General features: G+C 33.4%; 3 protein-coding genes across 7 annotated transcripts; all 3 read right to left on the bottom strand.

The window, feature by feature from the left end:
- Positions 1 to 2215: 2215 nt before the first annotated feature.
- On the bottom strand, positions 2216 to 6852 carry LOC142618973 (superoxide dismutase [Fe], chloroplastic). 3 transcript variants are annotated; one of them, XM_075792041.1, is made up of 9 exons: positions 6528 to 6852; positions 6384 to 6436; positions 5745 to 5816; positions 3779 to 3967; positions 3171 to 3342; positions 2928 to 3046; positions 2740 to 2766; positions 2607 to 2630; positions 2216 to 2481 (listed from the first exon to the last, which is right to left on the bottom strand). In XM_075792041.1, the coding sequence occupies exons 1-9, from the start codon at positions 6595 to 6597 to the stop codon at positions 2272 to 2274; spliced, it is 936 nt and encodes a 311-aa protein (XP_075648156.1). In that variant the 5' UTR covers positions 6598 to 6852; the 3' UTR covers positions 2216 to 2271. The 3 variants fall into 3 exon arrangements, with proteins under 3 accessions (XP_075648156.1, XP_075648155.1, XP_075648157.1); XM_075792040.1 differs by having other exon boundaries at positions 6525 to 6741; XM_075792042.1 differs by lacking the exon at positions 2607 to 2630 and having other exon boundaries at positions 6525 to 6741.
- Positions 6853 to 8322: 1470 nt separating this feature from the next.
- LOC142620885 (putative pterin-4-alpha-carbinolamine dehydratase, chloroplastic) lies at positions 8323 to 12821 on the bottom strand. Of its 2 annotated transcripts, XR_012841653.1 has the most exons (4): positions 12351 to 12821; positions 11625 to 11817; positions 11262 to 11471; positions 8323 to 8676 (listed from the first exon to the last, which is right to left on the bottom strand). XR_012841653.1 is itself a non-coding variant. In XM_075794188.1 (3 exons), the coding sequence occupies exons 1-3, from the start codon at positions 12699 to 12701 to the stop codon at positions 11380 to 11382; spliced, it is 636 nt and encodes a 211-aa protein (XP_075650303.1). In that variant the 5' UTR covers positions 12702 to 12821; the 3' UTR covers positions 11205 to 11379. The 2 variants fall into 2 exon arrangements, 1 of the variants encoding a protein (XP_075650303.1); XM_075794188.1 differs by lacking the exon at positions 8323 to 8676 and having other exon boundaries at positions 11205 to 11471.
- A 4009-nt stretch (positions 12822 to 16830) lies between these two features.
- LOC142621021 (metacaspase-1-like) lies at positions 16831 to 22536 on the bottom strand. Of its 2 annotated transcripts, XR_012841680.1 has the most exons (6): positions 21883 to 22536; positions 20670 to 21000; positions 20331 to 20451; positions 20041 to 20259; positions 17481 to 17616; positions 16831 to 17041 (listed from the first exon to the last, which is right to left on the bottom strand). XR_012841680.1 is itself a non-coding variant. In XM_075794341.1 (5 exons), the coding sequence occupies exons 1-5, from the start codon at positions 22268 to 22270 to the stop codon at positions 17557 to 17559; spliced, it is 1119 nt and encodes a 372-aa protein (XP_075650456.1). In that variant the 5' UTR covers positions 22271 to 22535; the 3' UTR covers positions 17347 to 17556. The 2 variants fall into 2 exon arrangements, 1 of the variants encoding a protein (XP_075650456.1); XM_075794341.1 differs by lacking the exon at positions 16831 to 17041 and having other exon boundaries at positions 17347 to 17616; positions 21883 to 22535.
- Between the last annotated feature and the right edge of the window lie 486 nt (positions 22537 to 23022).

Raw genomic sequence — 23022 nt, 5'->3', positions numbered from 1 at the left:
CATTTGAAGAGTCTTGGTTAATAGAGGGACACATGATAAAGTTGAAGATAAGATTAACATCAGAATTTAAGCAGATGCTCAATAAATGTCAATCGGTAAATCTAAAAATAAAAAATAAAATAAGAAAATAAATGATGATGTGGTGCTGATGTAGCTTAATTAGAGCGTAGCAATAATAAATGTTACGCTTAAGTTTTTAGTAATAAATAGATACAGATTAAATCAAGATCTAGAAAGACTATTTGCAAGAAAATTGAGGCTTTGGTTCAAAAACACCATTTCATAAAAAGATTGAGATATCCCACTAAAATTTTAGACAACAAAACACAACCAATTTCAATATATAACAATTCCTATGTCAACAACTAAACGAGAACCCAAAGCCCATCACTCTCTCCTTTTTCTCTTCGCGTTATATCTCTCAATTTATGGCTTTCTCTCCCTAAAACCAACACTCACCTCCTCTCCGAATAGCATGAAAGGATTGATGGTGTTTAAGTAACTCTTTTCTTTCACTGGCTTATTATCGTCTAATTGTTTTGGATTTGAGTTTGTTTGGATTTTGGATTTAAGGTTTCACCTTGTAATTTTTTTCATTTCTTTTTGTGTTGTTCTTTATTTTTAAAAAGTAAAATAAAATTATAAATAAATGAATAAAAGGTTAAGGAAATTTTTGTGTTTGATTTGGAAATTGTGGATTAGGGCTTTATAGAATTTTTGTTTAATATTTTATAATGAAGTGAAAGATTTAGGGATTCCAACTAAGCTTCAAGAATTCCACGTCAAATTGAATCCTTCTTCCTCTTAATTTCTCCACAAAACAAAATAAAATCTTGTGGTGGATTTGGCTATATACATTGTTGATCTCAAAAACAAGGGACCAATGATATATTTTAGCCTAACTTGGCCAACAATTAGAACTAGTATTATGCATAATTGTCCTATTTAATCTCTCTCCCATATATGTAACATAACTTTATTCTCATGTGAGAGAAATATTACATATCACATAGAATAAAATTTTCCAAGTTATTGTTTGAAACTAGGTAAGAATGACAAAATTAGTAATGTCGTTTGAAACTTTGGTGACAATTCAAAATCAGTCATGATGGTCTGTTAACTGTTATTGGATGAGCTATTTAAGTTATACGTCAATAGAAAAGACAACCTATATTCTATTGAAAAAAAAAAAACTATTGACAACGGCACAAACTACTTCAGAGATAAAATTATATATCTTAAATAAATTTAGTTCATCAAATTGAAATGAAACAAACTCAAAGGAGTTTGAAAGAAGAAATTTGGGTTGTTGTTTTTTTGGAAAAGTAATATTAATTATTGTTTATTATTAAAATTAACACTTTTGAAAAAAGTATTTTGGAGAATAACCTCACTGTAAAGGAAAATGTTAGGGACAAAAAAATTCACAACTTATTACATGACAAGTTGTGAATGGTAAATGTCAAATGGTGAATCCACACATCCACCTCTCATATCTTGTCACATAACGAGCTGTGGCAAAAATTATAAAATTTTTTGTATCTTTAACATTGCTCCCTGTAAAATTGTGTTTTGAAAACACAATTTCACACTAAAAATTCTACTGATGTGAACTGATGAGGCAACTCTCCATGTGGACACTTGGCCCATCAACTGCAGCCACAACAACAGAATTTTAGGAGAAGCCATATTTTAAAACCAAAATTTCAGTGGTTAATTTACAGCTATTCTCCATGATACATATTTCATAGCCCTTTTTTTTTTTTGAAAACTTCATAGCCCTATTTTTAATAATTATTAATAACATAATTAAAAAAAAAAAACCAGTGAAACTTGAATAGTACATTTCAACTGGGCCTGAGATATCATGACCATTGACTTAACACAATGATCAAGAAAACTGATATCTCATCAATGTGTGTTCTCTCTTCAAGTTCTTCCCTTCTCAGTTTCTCTTATTTGGTTCTATTACTTCTTTCTGTTTTCCTCCCCTTGCACAAACACTCCCTCCCCTCCTCCTCCTCCCTCACCCACCACCACCACCACCATCTCTCCCCAACCCCATAAACAACCACCCTATAAAGCAAAAGTTGTACCTTTCATTTTGTTTGAAATGTCATCTATGTTGTCCCTTATTTTAATGAAAGCAAAGTGTACCTCAAAAATTCCATCTAGTGTATATCCGCTCAAACTGACCTCTCTGTCTCTCTCTCTCTTAAGTACAACACCCTGAAGATACTTTTAACTTGACAACAAACAAACACAATTCATTCATTCAGCCTCTGAATCATCAGATTTACTATCCACATACATCTCAACAGCTTCGTTGTCTGAAATCCCGACCTCCTTTTCCTCTTTTTTCCTCTTTTCTTCTTCCTCTCGTTCAGTAGCTTGAGCCTTTGCAATTTCAAGTCTAGAACTGACCGCTTCCCATGATACAAGCTTCTCCATGAAGGTTGATATGTAATCAGGTCGACGGATCTGTAAAATGAAAATAACACAGTTTTTAGGCTCTCTTACCAACATGAGTCTGTTATAAACATATGGACATTACCATAAAATGGAAGCAAGGTGTATTTCATGTTTTATTAACTAGGTTTCCTCACCTGAAAGTCAAGATAGTAAGCATGCTGTGGAGACAAATCAAATTTAGAAAAATCAGTTCTCAGGTAATAATGATTGTTTCCAATAAGAAGCATACAAGGTTAACTCATTGAACTAGGAGCAAAATTTAAATACCTCCCAAACGTCGATGGTAAGAAGTGGCTGCAAGAAATTGACAAATATCATCAGATACAACAATGAACTATTGTAATGTGAATATAATCTTTCCATAACATTGGATGCCGCAATATATGAACATTCTTTATGATATATACAATATCTGAACATGAATTAGGAAGGCTGTAGTCCTTCAAAATACTTACAGAATAATCCCAAAGAAGTGGATTTACAGCATTGGGACTCTTCACTACCACAAGCTTTTTGTCTTCATCTGATGGACGGGGATTTTCAGCATTTCCAACATCTAGTCTATTTGCTTTATCTATAAAAATAAGAACAGGCAACATTACACCATACCAATTCAGCTAACACTATTAGAGGTGAACTCAAAGAAATTTGGAACAGAATGTAAGAATTGACATGTTTGAGTGGAAGAAACTACTCACATGCAAGCCACGCCCAACCAGAACCAAATTGTGTAGATGCAGCTGACCTGAACTCTTCCACAAATTTTTCAAAAGAACCAAAGTCCCTTTCTATCAGTTGTAGAAGCTCCCCAAAAGGCTTTCCTCCACCACCTGGTTTCATGGATTCCCAAAAGAAATCATGGTTCCAAATCTGCAAACAGGTAAATACACTGGTCAGAAAACTTTAGCCAAGAAAACCAATGTGAGAGACTAGGGTGTAATCAGTCCAATATCATTACTGTTATCATGAAATTACCTAACATAAAATCCCAAAAACATTTAAATCATCCATTGCTTGTATGAATTTGCAGATAAATAAACTATATGCCAGATAAAGAGTTGTTAATAACATAGGAAAGAATCAAGTAAAGAAATCACTTTATAAGAAATCAAGAGAATTTTTCCATAAATATCTATTATTATGCTCCGATAGTAATCATCGGACATGATGCTTATAACACCAGCAACAACAACAGAAATTACCAGAAGCAATTTGAAGTAGGTTTCATTACAATTATATAATTCAAAACTAAATACATGACATCAGCCTCACAAGATTATCACTCAAACAGTTTAAAATAGGATACCTGTGCCGCGTTGTTGAAAGGTGGAAGAATATCACCCTTGTTGTATGTAGCGATTATAATATCTTCTAACGGCATTTCATCTAGCTCTGTTCCTATAATTTGCTTGTTTAGGTTATCCACATAGCCCCTATGGTGCTTCCCCCAATGATACTCCAAGGTCTCCTGGCTCATATGTGGCTCCAGAGCATTCTGTCACATACATTAAACAAAGTGTATAATAATCACTAATTAATATGGACTCAAACTTGTCTAAAAATTTCAACAAGCACTCAATGAAAATTTCCACCAATTTCACTTGTGGTTTAAGTTGCATGGAAGTGTTAATATTTCTCTCATCATAAAGTTTATTCGCTGTGAAGTGTGAACAACCGGCAAAAAGCATTAAAGCTGCAAAGACCAATACACGAATTGCGGTACAATAGAGTTGCAATTCACTAATAATTCCAGATGCTCGCCAAATCTGAAAAAAACCGGAGGTTATTTGTATTCCTCGGAAAACCCCACTTACATCACCATTCAATATTTCTTGGCCCACTATTGGTCAAACCACCTGGGCACTAGGTCCAATGTGAGTAGGATCACTTAACCATGCTTCATAATTGGAAAAACAAGCACCATGGAAATACATGCCACTCGGGCAAAGAAAGATGCTGCAGAGTTGGCCGAATAAACAAAGAATTAAGTTGATATAAACAGCTTGTTTGTCACGGATTTAGCAATGACAATGGGGTGGAATGATGAACAAAGAGCAACTCATTGCCAGGCCAAGCTTCATGACGTAGAGCAGATTGCTCTAATAACACATCTGATTCAAGATCATATATTGGACTGTAAATCAGGATGCTAGAAGTTGGGGCACACAAGATAAATATGCAATACGTATTATCATTTAAAAAATAAAAATAGTACATTTATTTGATTTACCATCATTTCAAAAAAAAATTCTTGTTAAAAGAGGATATCATAAAGTTTATTTAATTAACTTTTGGTAGTTGACAGAAAATTTGGGGGAGGGGGGGGGGGGGAGTTTGTGATAGACAGGAAAATTAGTGGTTACAATCTTCAAAGTAAAAAAAAGGGAAGCAATTGACGTATGTAGATGTTCCTTGAGTAAAAACAGGATATGGAAGATATAGGTAACTGTCCTGTCATGGTTCTCATTTAAAATTTAATTAAATTAATAAGCTCTAAAGAAAGCTGACAAGTACAGCCCAAAAAAATTGATGTAATATAGCCATCAAAGCTGAAGATATGGGTTTTTATGTAATAATGAATGCTAGTATGTATGATACATTTGGCAAGCACATAACTTACTAGCAATGCAAAAGGTAATCAAGGCAAGCCTGAGAAAAATAGACAATATAATCACTCAATTTCTTTCCAAGGAACTACTCACATTTTAACAAAGCAATGTGCTCGGCAAGGCAGTATCAAGTTCAACGCAATATAATACCTATGCATCTTCTTATATCACACACACATAAAATAAGCCAACATTTCTCTATTAAAAATAGAACTTAGTTAAAAATTTCAGCCCTTAATTGTCAGAATGATCATCAAGAAGTCTGTGCCCACTTCCTTTGCTGTAAGCCAAAGGAAGCCTATACACAGAATGCATATAAAAGGTAACTGGAATGATATACCAGAGAAAAACTCTATAAAACAGGAATCAAAATGATGCGTTATAACAATTTATTTTATTGGTAAGTTACACGTGAACCTAGTAGGTCTTGAACCTAGTATGTCTTGAACCCTCGACCTCAATCCCTATCATATTATTATTGTTAGGGAGAGAACACGTGTAATATAACATAGGGACACACCACTTACCCTTGCCATTATTATTCAATGTGAGATTTCACTCATACTTGTATATCTAACAATTATGAGGACATGTCAGTTAAATAAGAGCTCATTAGCCATGTCCTACACCAAAAGTTATACAACGGGGATCTTTAAATCTTACCAGTGGATATGGAGGAGGCTTCAGCTCCAATTTTGCAGTAATTGTCGGACCAGCTTTTCTTGTACAACATCTCTGTTGCCACACAACATCAAATGTTTCTTATAATTAAGTAAAAAAATAAGATAAACGGGAAAAGGGTTTATATAGATACTCAGTCCTAAAAATTCAGGAATAATGACAGTATAAACTTCCAATAAACAAATAAATAAAGGATTCTGTTGTTCTGGGACACGCAAAAAATGACATGTTAATTGTAAATTGTCTTAATAATTAGGAACTAAAAAATCAAAATGTCTAAATCTGGAAAAAGATAATTCACAATTAGGCCACAATATTCTTAACAATCATTTAAAACCAATACATGGTTGTTCTCTTGATACAAACAATTGTTTCTAATATATTCATTCAAATTCTCATAGCCTAGATTATGTGCAGTGCACTGCAAAATTTTCAACAATCAACCAGTGTTCCATTTGGGTAATTGGGCTGAACCCGAAATCCCAAAATGAGCTCCACCATAAGAATTGTTCAAAAAGAAAGGCCACCCAAATTCTATTGTATATAGATTAGCCGCAGCAGAAATTTGAATTTAGAAAAAAAAGCTATAAACATGGAAATGAAAGCAGAGTTAGTGCAGACCTTTTTGTTTGTCCATTGGAGACCAGGAGTTGGTTCTTGAATTCCATGTAGCCCTGTAAATTAACCCAAACCCATGTTAGAGAGATATATAGAGTGAGAGTACCCGAGTGGTGTAAGAAAGACATTGTAGTAGGCTACAACAACCTTGGCGAGGAAGAAGTGCGCACGTTAGCCAAGTAGAGGATGCTGCAGCTGCAGCTACAGCTACCACCATGTCTCAAAAACTCAAAACGTTATCTTTTGTGCCAGTGTTTTGGTTTCTTTCTTTGTTTCCCTCCCTTAAGCACGAGCTAAATTTTAAACTTCCTTCCTCTCAAGAAGAAAGAAGAAGAGAACAGTACAGCAGTACTATATACTTGACTAGTCTCTTCTCAAAAAAAACCAGTACTAGACTAGTACTAACTACTAGTACTTCCCTCCTAGCTTATCAAAAACAAAAACTAGTGCTTCCCAGTTCCTAGCACTGAAGAAGAAGAAGAAAAAAAATAAGAGTACAGTTTATAGTAGGACTTCTGTTTCTGTTTTGGATATTGGGCTGGCTCTTGGGCTTAACCAATTGAGTTGGACATATTTGGGTACCACTCTGATATATATATATTAGTATTATTTAGGAGGAATTAGCCATTCTTTTAGCAAATCGTTCTTTTAAGCCCTTTGGCCCAAAATGAGGAGAAAGACGATTTAAAAAGGCAACTATTATTGTTATTTTTATTTATTACTACAATTGTACCTGAATTTAAAAGATTGAGATAGTAGCCAAACCTTGTAGATTTTATTGGTATTTTGACTATTTTCAACGTAGACGTTTAGGCCCTATTTGGTTCTACAAAAACAAGGTTTCTTTATTTATTTTTTAATTTTCATTTAATGTTTTCTATGGACCTCATCACCTCAAAATATGTTTGGTTCCATTTTTTGTTCTTATGTTTCAAATTCAGTACCCAAAAATGTGAGAATGAGAGCAAAATTTAGGAGTTTTCAGAATCATGAGAGGCATTCTCATAATAAAACTCAACTCAATTGGTGTTGGGCTCCACTTGAGAACAAAAAATGAGAACAAAATTTTGAAAATGAAACAGACCCTTAGGGGGTGTTTAGTACACCATCTCAAACAACAATTTTCAATTTTTAAACAATATTACACATTTTTTTACACTTTTTCACCAACACGTATTTCGACACATTTTCAAACAATTTTCAGTTTTTAAGTGCATATACCAAACACTCTCTTAGAGTTCAAATTCTCTCTCCCCATTATTGTAACTATTGTAATCATTAAAAAAAATTTTAAAAAAAAAAGTGTATTCGCAATTTTTGTGATGCATCGTATAATTTTCTGTAGGACTTATTATTTTAGAAACATGTATTATGATTTTAGAGTTTTTAAGGTAATTCTATTAAAGATTTTCAGTGAACTGCATTTTCTCATATCCTCGTCATTTAAGCAAGCAGCACTTTTTCTGTATATAATTAAATTATTAAACTATTGATGCCTTTTCAAAAATAAAATCAATAAATTTCTGATGACATGATATAATGTGAACACTAATTGTTCCTTAAAATGGAGAACACTTTATCCTTTTAAACAAGTTAAATTGTAATTCACACCCTACCTACTAATGACCAAGGTTGTCAAAATCAGGATCCTACGTAGGATCGTTGGAGGTAGGTAGGATCGGAGATCGTAGGATCGGATCGTGGATCGTAAGATCCTACCTATTTTCATATTTTAAGCAAAAAACCTATTGATAGTGACTTTGTATATTATATAATCACTTAAAATATGAATCCATCCATTAGAAAAAAAATTGCATCATAAAATGTAATTTGCATGCACTACATTGTTCTTATGTCATTCTAACGAAGCAAAATATATTTAACTTTCGACATAATGTATCTAAAAAGTTTAGTACATGTTTAATTAGCAACTAAGTACCAAAATATTATCTACACATATAGAAAATGTTTTCCAAATTTTAAGTTTCAAATCCAAAATAAGTTAGGCTAGTTAGCATATAAAAACTAGCTAACTACAAATTTACAATATGTAATCCAAAAGAGAATTCTCATTCTAAGGTTTTTCTAATTTAATCACTATAATTGCCATATCCCATTTCATCATCTATATCATTCCTAGTATCAACATCCATGGCGTAATCATCGAAATCCCTAACTCTCTCAAATCCAGGTGGGGGCCCATCACTATCATCATCATTCTCATGATATTCATCACTAACATCATGAACTAGCACACTCTTTCCTTTGGCAGCAACTCTTGAAACTTCATCATCACCTAACATTGATAACCAAAGTATACAAATTTTCTGAAAAAGTTATTTACATAATCAAAATATACAAAATGTAAGTAAAGTATACAAAAAGTAGTTATTGCATAGATCAAACCCAACATCAAAAGATAATCCATGATACATTTATCTCAAAAGATAAAAAACAATAAAAAGGCCTAATTTTTAAGCCCAAAGCAAGCTTCCTTTTTAATTAAAACCCCTGATTCTTACCTCAAAGAACAAGCTTTCCCAATCCATACACAACTCACAAAGTCCCAAACTTTCTTCACAATCAGACACTAACTTTTTTTATCCAAACCAATCACACTTAAAAAACGTTGGGCTTGTGGGTTTTAATTGTCCAAAATGAATCACATTAAAAAAAAAAAAAAAAAAAAAAAAAAAAAGAAGCCAAATGGTAGGATCGGTAGGATCCCATACGATCCTACACGATCCTACCTACAATCCTAACATTTTTACGATCCTGCTACGATTTTAATCTTTTTGGTGAGGTGGGATCGTAAAATCGCACGATTTTACGATCCGGATCGCGATTTTGACAACCATGCTAATGACCCAGTCCATGACATGCTTCTTAAAAGGAAACACTGAGGAAATTTTTTGATGATTTCAATGACAATAAGTGCCCGGCTGCCAGTACCACTCTCTGCACCCCTTTGGTTTCACCCTTGAGTTGTTCATAATCACAAGAGCACAAAGCATTGTACTCATTTGTTTACAACATTTTCAATCCATAGTTTAACCATTGCCAATGCTTAACAAGTGCAGTTCAAGAAACTTATTATGACATATATACAAAGAGCTGAACAGAGTAGACCAAATTTTTTATTAAAAAAATAAATGCAGATGGTCCTTCGTAATTGACAAGGAAATTTGCAAAATCTTAGGATGTTATAAAATCCTCTCCAAATAAAGTGGTACCCTTTAAGACAACTCTACAACAATGAGTCTACAGTCAACATATTTTTGACAAATTTCACAATTGTCAAGATTGCAAGTTGTTAATGATAGATAATAAAGTGGGTACAATCAATAAAAATTTCCCAACTCAACAGTTGCAAAAATTGTTGTATTAGCATTATTATAAAGCTATAATATTCACAAAGAATTATGTAGTATTCTGAGATTTACATCTCAAAAAATGTGAGAACAAAGAAACAAGGATATCTCCAATTTACACATCGAAACTATGAGATAAATGGGTATGTTCTTCTTTCAATGTAATCTCCAACAGAATAGATAACATTTAATGGTAAAATGGTAACGTTCACATTTCAAAGCAACTTTTATGCATACATATCCTATAACACTATAGTAGGATCCTCTACATATCTTGCTCTTGTTAATCAGACTTTGTGTATCCAAGGAGACCTCAAATCATCGTACCAAACAGTGAAATGAGTCAATACAAGTGATTCAAGAACATACTCGAGTCTATATCAAGTAAGAAGTTCAACACAAGGCATTCAATAGCATTTTTCGCCATCCAATAATACAAAACCTATCATAGACAAACCAAAAAGTAATGATACCATTCCACGATAATTTAAATAGTGAAAAAAAATTATATATATCTTATAAAGAGACATTATCTATACACGAATTGTAGGATGATTTTTATTTAGGTAAGCAAATTGTAGGTTAATATGCAAATTGTAGGTTAATATGCAAATTCTAGAGTTGCAGATACAAACTTGTTCACACACAAGTTGCCTTTTTCAGGCTGATGCTTAATATTAATTCTAGGTTATATGCCTTCTTTCTATTAATCTTTTTTGTTTTTCCCCAGTCTCTTCCTAGGCACACTCATTCGAATAATTAGGTAATTTCTCGTTAATGATCAATCTTCCATTTCAGGCTCCCTCAACCAAAGGCTTGCACTTTATTTTCCAACAGAGGTATGTTCTACTGTAATACACACAAACACACATGGATACGTGCCCAGAGACACGCACACATACACTAAAGCACAGAATTGTTATAGAATTATGTCTTCTACTAGAGATAGTTTGATGCAGAGCACAACAAAAGGGAGTTGGAGAACATAGTCTCAAGATAAACTGACACTAGCTGACTAGCACAAATCAAAACAAGGTATCAATGTGAAATTGTGAGAATAATTTACAGGACTTGAGAAAAAACCCATGAACGCATAATGTCAGCCAAAAGAGTATAATCTAGGACTATACTACTAAATTACATACATCAGAATGGTATTTCAATATCTTGTCACCAAAAGCCACACTAATTATTGAAGTGAAATTGTAATGCCCCAGCTATTCATTGGCAAGATATTGTCCTTTTTGGGAGTGACACAAAATCTCTCCCTCAAGGTTTTAAAAGTCCTCTTACCAATTAGAGTCCAAGGCCCTCCATATAAGGCTTAGGACCTCCCACTACCTAGGCAATGTGGAACTAAGTCAAGATTTGGTTCACCCTCACCTCACCCCACTTAAGAGGTCTTAAGGCCTTTTGGGTCCCCACAGAAATGTATCATGGAAGACATTATAAAAATTGAACTTAAAAAGCAATAAAATAAACAAATGATAATTATACAAAAGGGACACACCCAGAAAAAAGAGTACATCTTTTCTCATACAAAATGAGCCATCAGTCACTGGGAAAACCTTATGGCAAGATGGTTTTGGGAGCTTCTTCCAGCAACCAGTGAGCAACATAAGCTTCAACTAGGCCCAAACTCTTTTTCTAGGCACAAGATCTGATGTTTTTATGTCATCTATTTTGGCAGCCACAATGAAATCATTCATACTTAATCCTCCTGCAATTCAAGTGGAAACTTTTCAATGGCCACGTAGAAAATTAAATTCTGCCTACAGAAATTAAAATCAGGAAACTAACTTATAATGTGGTATATTAGGTACAAAACTTTTCCACTTGGCACAAGAATAATTTTCAAGTATAGAAGTTTTACCGATGGAAGCTGTCCAAATTTCAGCTCTAACTTGATTGGGTGCTTCCAAGTGGATATTCGGGTAATGCCCTGCAGCTTCTACAACCTTATAAATCCTATTGATGAGTTCAACCCCGCATTTAAAATCTCTCAATTTCCACAAACATTGTAGTTTAAGCCCACCTTCTTCTTCCAATAGTCTCCAACCTACTACCTACTGACAAATTCATAAAAATCATGTCTTAATAAGAAAAAGGGTCCCAAGAAGAATAACAACTACTTTATCAAGACAGAATTTGCCAATTCAACTTTATCAAACAAAGTTACTATAAGGGCATAAAAGAAAATTTCTATTAGATAACCCAATCCATTCTAGCAAACAATTCCACAAACATGTCTAATGCAAGAAAATAAGTTAATGGGTATCAGAAAAAGAAAGGAAATCAATCAAAATTGTAACTTCATTCGGCTGACCCCAAGTACAAAAAAGCAATAAGATAACCCAATTCATAACATGAAAGATGACAGCTTTGTAGACTGTCAATAGTGTCAAATGCATGAAAATAAGCTAATGGGTATCAGAAAAAGAAAGGAAATCAATCAAAATTGTAACTTCATTCAGCTGACACCAAGTACAACAAAGCAAATTAGATAAAACCCAATTCATCATATGAAAAATGACAGCTTTGTAGACCATCATCAGCGTCTAAGGCATGAAAATAAGCAAATGGATGTCAGAAAAAGGACCTTCTTCAAGAGTTTTTGAGCATCAGGAGTGGACATTGGGGATTGGAAAGGAGAAAGAGGAGTACACTGCTGCTGAGAAAGAGAGAGAGCTGAGATATTGGGGATGAGAATCTTATGCTCAGTGTTTCCGTTGCCTAATACCTTGTCTGCAAAACCGCTCGCTACCTCAGCAGGGAATGGGTCCCTGGCTCCAAAATCACCTAACTTGTCAACACCACCTTGAGCCCTCACTCCAATACTTCTTCTGAAAGACACTGTTGGATTGGGTTTGGGGTAGTATTGTTGTTGGTGGTGAGGATAAGGGGAGAGGAGAAGAGGGAAGGAGAGGTGGGTGGTGGTGATGATAGCCATAGAATAGTTGTTTGTTATGTGACTTTTGTTGGACTTTTGTTAGAGTTGGAAACGAAACAAAGAGAGCTTTTTTCTGTGTGGTGAGTGGTGAGGATTTTATTGGGTCCAGCCGGCGCTGCAGCTTGTAAATGTGGTGGTTTGCTACAAATTGGGCCACGATGCTCCTTTACCTATTCATGGCTAAGATTTGAGTTTCTAAATATAAAACTGATTAAAACTGGAATAGTCAAAAAATTGAAAAGGGGTCGATTCTCAACTTTACTATTGAATCATAGTTTATTTACCATTCAACCATTGATTTTATTTACACTATTATTTAAGGGCTTTTTCTGTTTGAATTCTTCATTTTTTTAGTTTAAAAATGTCATTATACCCCTATATTTAAATAGAAATAAAACTAAAGGACGATCTGGTAAAAATGCAACTCTAACTTTCACTAAAACATTACCTAAAAAATAAGACCACTTTCTTGTTAATTTTCAAATTATTTTATCCACTTATAAGTTAGATTTTCATAATAAAAAATATATATATAATAAAAATAAATAGTTTTTTTTTTCTACAAAATAAAACCACTAAAAAAAGAATCTCATTACACGCACTTTGCGCATGTGAAAAAACTAGTTGTTTTTAGTGGACTGGTTAAAGGTTTGATTTCAAGTTGAACATGTCAATTTGATCAAATTTTTGCGGGTGAGGTTAGGTTGACCCGCAAAAAAATACGAATCGGGTCAATGGTCAACCTATTTTTGCTTTGAGTCAAAAAATCAAATTCGAATCGAGTATTTTTCAGGTCAAGTTGGATCAAGAAATTCTAACCCGTTTTGCCCTGTCATGCAACCAGTCAGGCCCAATGTGTATGACCGTGTATGAATTTCTTGACATGTTGGACACTTTTTGTGTTTGTGTCTTTGACACTAGACAGGTTGGACACCGTTGGGACCAAGTGTATACAATTTAATATTTGGTTGCTGATGATGTTACAGCTTTAATCTTTTGTGGGGCAATATCTGTTTTGGGTTCAATTTAGTCGGTGTCCTTAGTCTAGTAGTTTTGCTAATTCTATGGTAGTTGGTGTTTATTTGTTCTAGGAAAGTTAATAAGTTTCACCCAAAAACCAGTATTGGGATTGGAAATTGAGTCATAAGTTCTTTGTTACTTATCACCTTGTTAAACTACATATGAGATGCATTCAAATAATCAGTACTATGATTCGAGCGACAAATGGAAACTTGAAGAGAAAAGCTAGGGCCCAAGTGGAGTGGGGAAGCCACTATCGTTGGCGGAGGGAGGCAGTGTTGCTGGCTAGGCCACCTTCTCGTGCGTTTCAGATTCAGTTTCAGAATTAGATAAGGATGGGGTTTTAATTTGGATTTGGGTTGGGATTTCAATTTTCAGATTTAATTTGGGATCGGGTCTGTGTGGATATTGTAACTTTTTTATTAAAAAAATTGTCACATCATTAAAAAAAAAATGTTAGGTCACTATTCTATTAATCACGTAAGTAATACTACTAACAATAGTTAATAAATGTATCCAAGAATTAGACATTTTTAGATATTATTGTCAGTCTTTTTAAGACTTTCTCCGCTCTCTTCTATATGCGTTAAAATACTTAGTATTCTAAAAATAAATAAATAAAACAACTGTTAACAAAATAGCTGATGCAACTCATTTTTAAAACTTGAGGGACCATATCTATACTAGTATTTAAAGGGCTTTCTTAATTTGGACCAAATTTTTTTTTTTTTGGTTCCAAAATACCTCCATTTCTCTAGATTTAGGTAGAGACAAAAATAAAGGATAACAAAATAAAAATACATTTTTAACTCCCATTAAAAAATTACTTATAAAATATTATCACTCTTCCATTAACCCACTTATTCAGAAACAAACTTCACTTTTAAACTTTCTTTTCTCTTTCTTTATTTTTTTTAATTGGCTGAAAATTTTAAAAACCTACATTAAAAAGTTAAAACCCTACATTCTTTCCCTTGCCATCTACCTTTTTTTTTTTGAGAAAAGTAATATTTTCAACATTTTCACAACATTGCCTATAAAATAGGATAAATTTAAATTTTTTTTAGAAGAAAGTATTAAGAGAATTTGAATTTCCTCCATAACACCACATTTACACTTTTCCCCTTTTTTTTTATGTGCTCTTTTTCTTTTTTAACTGACCGCAATTTTTTTTTTTTTTTGGTAATCTATTTCATTTTTTTAACCCATGTCTAACTTTCCCTAAGTCGGTTGTTTTCTTTTTCTTTTTTCACTCTTTTTTTTTCGATACTTACCTCTCTCTTTATTTTTCTTTTCTTTTTTTCCTTTTTGATATTAGGTTCCTCTTTTTTTTTTTTTTTTTGAATTCACATTTCCCTTACTCCTACTCCCTAATATGAGATCTCATGTTTTTTTTTTCAAATCAATTCTTCTTTATTTTTTTTATAACAATTCTTCTTCTTCTTTTTTTCATAACAATTCTTCTTTATTTTGAAATTGAAGAGAGGGAAAAAAAAACACTCATTCTATAAAATTATCACTATAACTTATCATCCATATCCCTTAAATTTAGACACTACTACTCTTTTGTTGGTTTTCAAATTACTAACTATATCACCACAATTTGGTTGGATCATTTTTCTAAATGAAAACTCCCTTATCAATCACTCTCATATCTCTCTCCCTTTTCTGCTTATTCCAAACCCATTTGTTTTCGCACCCTCACATGCATTCTCCAACTTCAATTTCAATCCATGTGAGTTTTTATTTTTATTTTTTTCTCTATTAAACTTTGGTTGATAATGGGTTTATGTTTGTTTTCCCCCTTTTATGTACCTTTTTTTTTTTTAACACATGAATTTTATTTTTGACTAGCCTGTCTGTTGAGAATTATGATTTTTCCAAAGGTTTTTTAAAGTAAAAAAGTGTCAAAACCAAATGTAGGGGCAGCCTGATGCATTTGGGGGCTTTAGGCAAAAATTGATTTGAAACTTTTTAAATATTTAAATATGATTTTTTTTGAGAAAAAAAATTGAATATTACTTAAATTGTATTATCTTGTTTTAGATGGAAAACTACTAATTAGCTATGCAGATTTTTTTTTTCTTTAGAAGATCTATAGACACAAAAAAATTGACAACTTTTCATAGCTGTTGATGTGGCAGATTGGTAGTGGTAAAAATGTGATATTTGTGGTAGGTCTAAATAAAAACAAGTTAAAGTTTATCAATTCAACTGTTGTAAAAAATGTTGTAAAATTTTTTGTGTATTGCTCTTTTTTTCCCAATATTTTCACAACAAATCCTAAGTATTAAGTTGTTACTAGTTCTAATTTTAACCCACTACTGAAATTACTTTTTTGCCAACCGATAACAGCCAATAACAACCTATCACTTAGGATTTGTTATGAAAATTGTTGTGGACATAACATTTTTCTCTCTCTTTTTCTTGTATTTCATTTGATAAAAAATATTATTTTATTTATTGGCTAATATTTGAACTTAATTAAAACTTTTAGAATTAAAAAAAATTACTCTATTGATTAAAATTTGAGAGCCTTTTTCTACTTGGGGGCCTTTGGTGGCCGCATCATTCACTTCCATAATAGAGCCGACCCTGACCGGATGAACCGGTTCCTGTTGTCAATTCCTTAGCTAATGAACATCGATGTATCACAAAACAATGACAATGACCGGTTTTGGCCAGTCCGGTTTTGAAATAGTAGTTAGTGGTTAACGGTTTAGAGTTTTTTTTTTTTTTTTTGAGAGAGATAGACTTAGAGAAAAGATAATTGTATTTTTTTGCAAAGATATCTTAATCAAATTAAAGACATCTCATGATTTGAGCTTAAAATATGACTTCTTTTTTTTTCTTTGCTTTAATAATTCAATACTAATCCATAAATAAAATGTTCTAATTAATTTTATTTGATTTATTTTCTAATTAGTTGTTCTGGTAGATAAAATTAAAATGTAAGTGGTAACCAGTATTTCTTTATGCCAAGTAAAACAAAAAACTTGAATTTTTGTAAGATTTACGAGAAAATCAAATTGAACGGTTGTAACTTTTCTAAATTATTTAACACTATATATTATATGTGAACTCCAATCAAATTTTAGTTACATTCAATTTATGATAAAAGGTCATTTGAAAATTACAGTAATATGCAGGTGCAGGTGCAGGTGCAGGTGCAGGTGTAGTTAGTGTCTTTTTTCTTGGATCAGGTTATCCTCTTTGGAGATAGCATTTTCCCAATTCACAAGTCTTCTCTCATTCACATCTTGTATTATTCTTTACCAGTTGTTCTCATTTGACTTTTTATTATTATTAATTTATTATTATATTTTGGAGTGATTGACTGACTATGAAGAGAGAAGAACTCCAATTAGTAACCTCTTCTTTTGAAGGCAATGGCATAATCCCCGGCTTTTATATTGGACTTGTAACATTTTTGCTCTTTCCACTTTTTACTTCATTTATTCAATTTGATAAGCAACTCTGATCTTTGAGTCAAACTCAAGAACTACACCAAATGACAAAGGATTACTGCTCAGATGAAATGTTGACTGAAAAATGAAAATTTAATTGATCAGTGAAACAGTGGTCAGCATATTCAAGAACTCAATCCCCATTTGGGCTCTGGGACTAAAAGGTTTGTTGAATTCATCAATCTTCATCCTCTGAATCTTGAAATGTTACATAAATGTTAGATAAGCCATGTATAACACCTTTCTTTGAAGAATTCAGGGGAACAACAAAAATGAAAGAAAAAAACTATTAGAAAACAATGAAACAAGAAATGGGATTTCCCTGTTATCTGTACACACTCAAGGGACAAAATGTATTGCTCTGACAGTTATATGGAGAAAGGCTTTGCATACATATCAAATGGTTCATTTGCAGTAAGCTGTGGTTCCTGTAGCAAAATACAAACCGAAAAAAGTTAGAAGATACTAATCGAAAATCAGCAAAGCATTCCTTACTTCAGCACAAATGATAAATAAATAAGTAATACAAAAAGACAGAAAGGCATGCAATCAAATTTCAATTTATTAGATATAATTTGAAGGCTTAAAATTTATCTAGCTATAGTGCATCTTTAAGGCCTTCTAATATATGTTACTGATGAAAAGGGAGACAACATATGTCCTGTTGAAACTTAAGAATCAAAGGGTAGTTCTTGGTGCAATGGAAAAGCATATACCATCCTACTACAATTTTGAGTACACTATCAGACATATTCAAAGAGATAAACAAAAAATTGATTTTCTAAAAATTCATATGTATAGATGAGTTATCATGCTTTATAACATTTGGGTGTTGCATCACATGAAACTTTCCTGAATGTATACGAGATGCAGCAAATATTAGGCCTCAAATACCATGTTGAAATCATAGGAGCTGCCTAGAAAGTTTGTTGATGGCATATATGCAGACCTTTTTTGAGTCAATTCCATGGGTTGGATGAGAGAACACTGGCTACATAATACTCAAAATGAAGAAACTCACTTCTTAGAAAGTTCATTCATGACACAGATGCAGACTTTTTTGAGTCAATTTCATGTGTTGGATGAGAGAACACTGGATACATAATACTCAAAATAAAGAAATTCACTTCTTAGAGCTGCAAAAGGACACCATAAATCACCTACTAAATCCTAAAAATCATTCACCACCTTAGAAGCATTTTCAAGGGCATCCCTCTAGCATCAGAAACCGTGGGTAAATAACGTTTTGGCCATGACAGGAGAGAATTCATATGCTGTTTTTTATTGAACAGGAGAGGAGTAATGTGAAGAACATAAGTTTATTTAAAATGTCTCATATAAGTATATAACCGTGATAAAATATTGATAGCAGAGACAGATGACTCAAATCTGCTTCCTTTTTAAAATTCTTATATTATGGTTGAGACTAAAAGCTTGTATTGAATTTTAGTATGTCAAACTCTCATTTCAATATATTTAGGTAGTCTACAATTCAACAAAGATGATTTTTATTTGTGGGTGAGAGAGAAAGAGAGCAAAATTTCAGCATATTTATTTAGTTTCGACTTTAGCCTTGAAAATACAATGCCACCCCCAAGATGAGTTTTTGTCTTGTAAAATTTTTTACTTTTCAGAGGTTGATGAACCGTTTATGCTATATTCCGAACTAGAAATTCAGTTCTTGTCTGTTAGAGTCTCAATGGCTTGCACAAGGCTGCTATAATTGAAGGTTTGGCCTTGCCTTGTTGCTGCCATTCCTCACAAGTACTGCTGGACTGAGAGTGAAGTCTTTGAAAGCATCAAGCTAGGTTATAGTTAGCAGTATCCTAGGTTGTCTGGTATGTACTGGCAGTAGGATCAGATCATGATCAATTAGCCATGTGCTTATTGTAATTCCAGCATGTGTGTGATCAAGAATTGGCATGTAAATCGTTAAAGTCAAGTTAGTTACTAACAGTTAGTTGTTATGGCAGTTACAATCAGCTAGCTCTTTAAAGATTGTATTTGCTGTAATGGAAAGAACGACAAAGGAATAACCAATTTCTCTCTTTCTAATCTTCTATACTTTTCTAGTCTCTCTCGTTTCTTAGGAGGCCTGGCTACCTCAAAAAAGCCACCCTAATCCCAAATCCTACAAGTTCTAAATCACTAAAATAGAAAATCCCTAACATAGTCTAAATAAGTGTTGTCTGTATATAAAACTAGTTTTTAGTTTTTCTGTGCATAAATGATGACAATATTAACTTAGTGAAAGACACAATGCAGACAAAAACCAAGATAACGATCAGTGCTTATATTTTTATTTATAATTCAAATAACTAGAGAATTATAATCCTATATTTCCTCCCAATTTTTAGTGTTTAGATTTATAGGCTAAACCGTACTTTGGCCCTTGATATACAATGTGAATTTTAATTTGGTCCCTAAATTTTTTTAAGTTCTGAATTTGCATTTGAAAATATTTTAACCTTGAGCAATCTTAGTTTGTTCCAACCAAAATGGGAATGATGTTGTCACAAAAATTATGATATGGCAAAAATTAAGGTGTGCAACCTCATTGATTTCTGTTTGGTATTGTTATTCTCAGGTGACCATATTGCTCAAAATCAAAATTTTCAGGGATAAAATTGAAACTTCATGAAATCTATGTATATCAAATTAAAACTTAACCCAATATTTCAGGAACTAAAAGTATAGTTTAGGTTTTTTTTTTTTTTTCCTCTAAATTTTGTTAAGGCAGCATTTGCAGTTTGCACTATGTGCCAATGAAAAAAAATACACTAACATCAGCACAATTGTCTCTTTTCACAATACATGAGTCCAAATCAATGTGATTGCAATGACAACCATACCTGTCTCAACCCGCCACCACTCCCTCCTGTCAAAAGCATGGTGAGAAGAGATGTCACTATACCACCACCACCACCACCACCACCTAGATCATCATCTGTGTTACGAATGGTTGACCGCATTGCATTTAGCATGGCTCCATATGTAGTTGCCTGTCCACGCTCAATGGCTTGGATGAAAGAATAAGTCATTGCACCAGTTGAAGTGATCCTTGATAGAGCCTGTCCACATAAAACATTAGCTCAGATCTTATAAATCACCACTATATTTTACTTGAATGAATAAATATTACCGCGGTATCTGCTGAGGTCTGATCATCATCGCAGCCACTGAAAGATATGACCTCCCCACCACTTGTTCCTTTCCACACACCTGATCTAGGGCGATGGTCCTCCCATACATACCTCCCAGTCCTACATCCACACACACAGACAGATATATATAGAAAGTGTAAGCAAGAAAGGACAATGAAAGGACATAGTAGAAAAATTAGACTAGTACTCATCAATGGATAGTATACACTGGCAGAGACTTATTAAGGTTTTGGAAATTGTCTTGTAAACTTATCGCATTGTATTATTGAAGCAATATAACATAATATTTTGTATCCACTGAAAAAAAAAGGACTCACCTATCCATTCTACATAGAAATGGTAAATCTAAAACAGTGCCACTATGGCAAGCATCTATGATTGCATGGAGCTTAACTCCAGGAGGAAGAGGCCGGACAATGGTTTCATTGATCTCATCATCAACAATCATTCCCTGAGTTTGAAAATCTAGGGGGCAGAGTGTTTCATCATATCCATCTATCTCATCTCCAGTGTAGTTCCTTTGCTGTGAACCATGACCAGAATAATGAAAAACCAAGGAGTCTCCTGGTTGACAACCTTGCACAAGCCAATACAGTGCCATTCTAATGTTGCTTTTAATGGGATGTCTGTAAGGATCAGCTTCTTCTTCTGCGAAGTAACTTTCACATGGGGACTCAGACTATGGCATGGAAAAAAAATACAGGGGCATCAAAGAGTACAAATAAATAAATAAAATTGAATTCAGATTAAAAGGACCGATCTTTTTAGATTGTGGCTCTACATATGATTATCTAGTAACTTGTAATCAATTAAAACTTTGTATGTATACACTTAAAAAGCATTTCTAAAACACATTTAATAATTCAATAGTTACAACATCGGGGAAGGGGGATTCGAACCCTGAATCCCTTTATAAACGAGAGGAGACTATTGGTTCTAAATTGTTAATGCTAAAGTAAGGATTGAGTGATGGTCAGTTTGTTGGTTTTAGAAGAATAAGTTTTTGCTTTTAGGGAAATGTGGACCGCATCTGAATTCATACATACACTTCCAACTAGATGAAGATAAATGTGGGTTCAATTAACTCAATTGGTAAATTCTCCTGTCATCAAATAATGAACTTGGGATCAAAATTAAATTTCCTATAGTCAGGTAGAACCGATTTGCCCTTCTTGATGCTCTGATTAGAAACAAATGAGTGGGGACTGCTTATCAATTGTAATCAAAGAAAAAAGACACATAACATAATAGGTATACAATTAAATTGACAAATATTTGAGACCAAACTCAGAAAAGACATAGCAAGTATTGCAAATAATGCATATGCGAGCAAATAAGCATTAGGACTTGTTCAGCAACAATCAGAATTCAGAAACATGTGAATAAAACAACAGCAACATATGAGCAAAAAGGAAAAAAGAAATCTCTCTCTCTCTCTCAAAGCCCAGATAAGACAGCATACAAAACAAAAACACAAAAATTCCAACATAAACAATGAAAGGGAGAGATCAAAGATGAGGAAGAGAGTACCATTGAGCATAAGAATGGAGGACTCAGGGAAGTTGAACTTGTTGACCAACAAGTACTTCATGCACTTGGCATCATTAATACAGCCCTTCAACTCATGCCGTGAGTTCTTATAAGATATCCCACAAATGACAGCACGCTTGCGGCCGTGCACGGCGGGAGGCGGCCCTCGTGGCGCGTGGTTGTAAGGAGACGGAGCAGTAAAGGCTGGTGGTGGTGGGTGGTGCGGTTGGTGTTGATGGGTGGAGGAGTAAAAACCTTGTGGTGGTGGTTGGAGGTTACGAGGGCCAGCTATGCGAGTCACAGCATGGCAAATAGCACACCGGATTGAATGAGCACCTGGTGGAAGCTCTAAAGCTCTACGGCAGTTTGAACAATCTACAAGCAACATGTTGATTATGATGATAGAAAGAGAGTTTAGAGAGATCAAAGCTAGCTTTTGTTGGAGATCGGAGTATATATTTATTGTATGTTAATGATGATGAAACTTGGAAAGTCAACTTCTTCTTTTTCTCATGAAATGAAAGGTAAAGGGAAGATTGGGATTGTTGTTATGATGCGTTTATAAATTATAAGAAAGAGAAAGAGAAATCAAAATTTTGAACTTTGAAAGAAAAGGGTAGGAAAGATTGAGGAGATTCATACGAGACTGACTTGTTGACTTGTAGGTTTGGTCTGCAATAAAACCGTTAGCAAGTTGCAAACGTTGGAAATGGCGTAGAAATGTTGGATTTGGCTTCCGTTTGGGATTCACGTTTTCCGTTTTTCAACAGTGTTTTTTTTTAGTGGGTTTTGTATACAATTTATGAGATCGCCAATTATTTATTTATTTTTTTTTCAGTTTTTAACTTTAATGAGCAGTATTTAAAAAAAGGCAAGGAAATATTAGCAAAGCAAACAACTAAACAACTACTCCACATCAACTACTACTACCCGTGAATTACACGGATTTGTTTGTCCAGACGCTTCTGTTTTAAGTCAATTGATTATTTGTTTATGAAATGAGTATATATATATATATATATATATATATATATATATATATATATATATATATATAGAGAGAGAGAGAGAGAGAGAGAGAGAGAGAGAGAATTATTCTTTTTGGTTTGGCAATTAAACATATCATAGGTTGGTTCTATG

The sequence above is a fragment of the Castanea sativa genome, chromosome 12, assembly GCF_040712315.1.
Source record: "Castanea sativa cultivar Marrone di Chiusa Pesio chromosome 12, ASM4071231v1".
NCBI classification, from domain to species: Eukaryota; Viridiplantae; Streptophyta; class Magnoliopsida; order Fagales; family Fagaceae; genus Castanea; species Castanea sativa.
The sequence above is the reverse complement of the archived record's forward strand: the minus strand, read 5'-3'. Positions and strand labels throughout refer to the sequence as shown.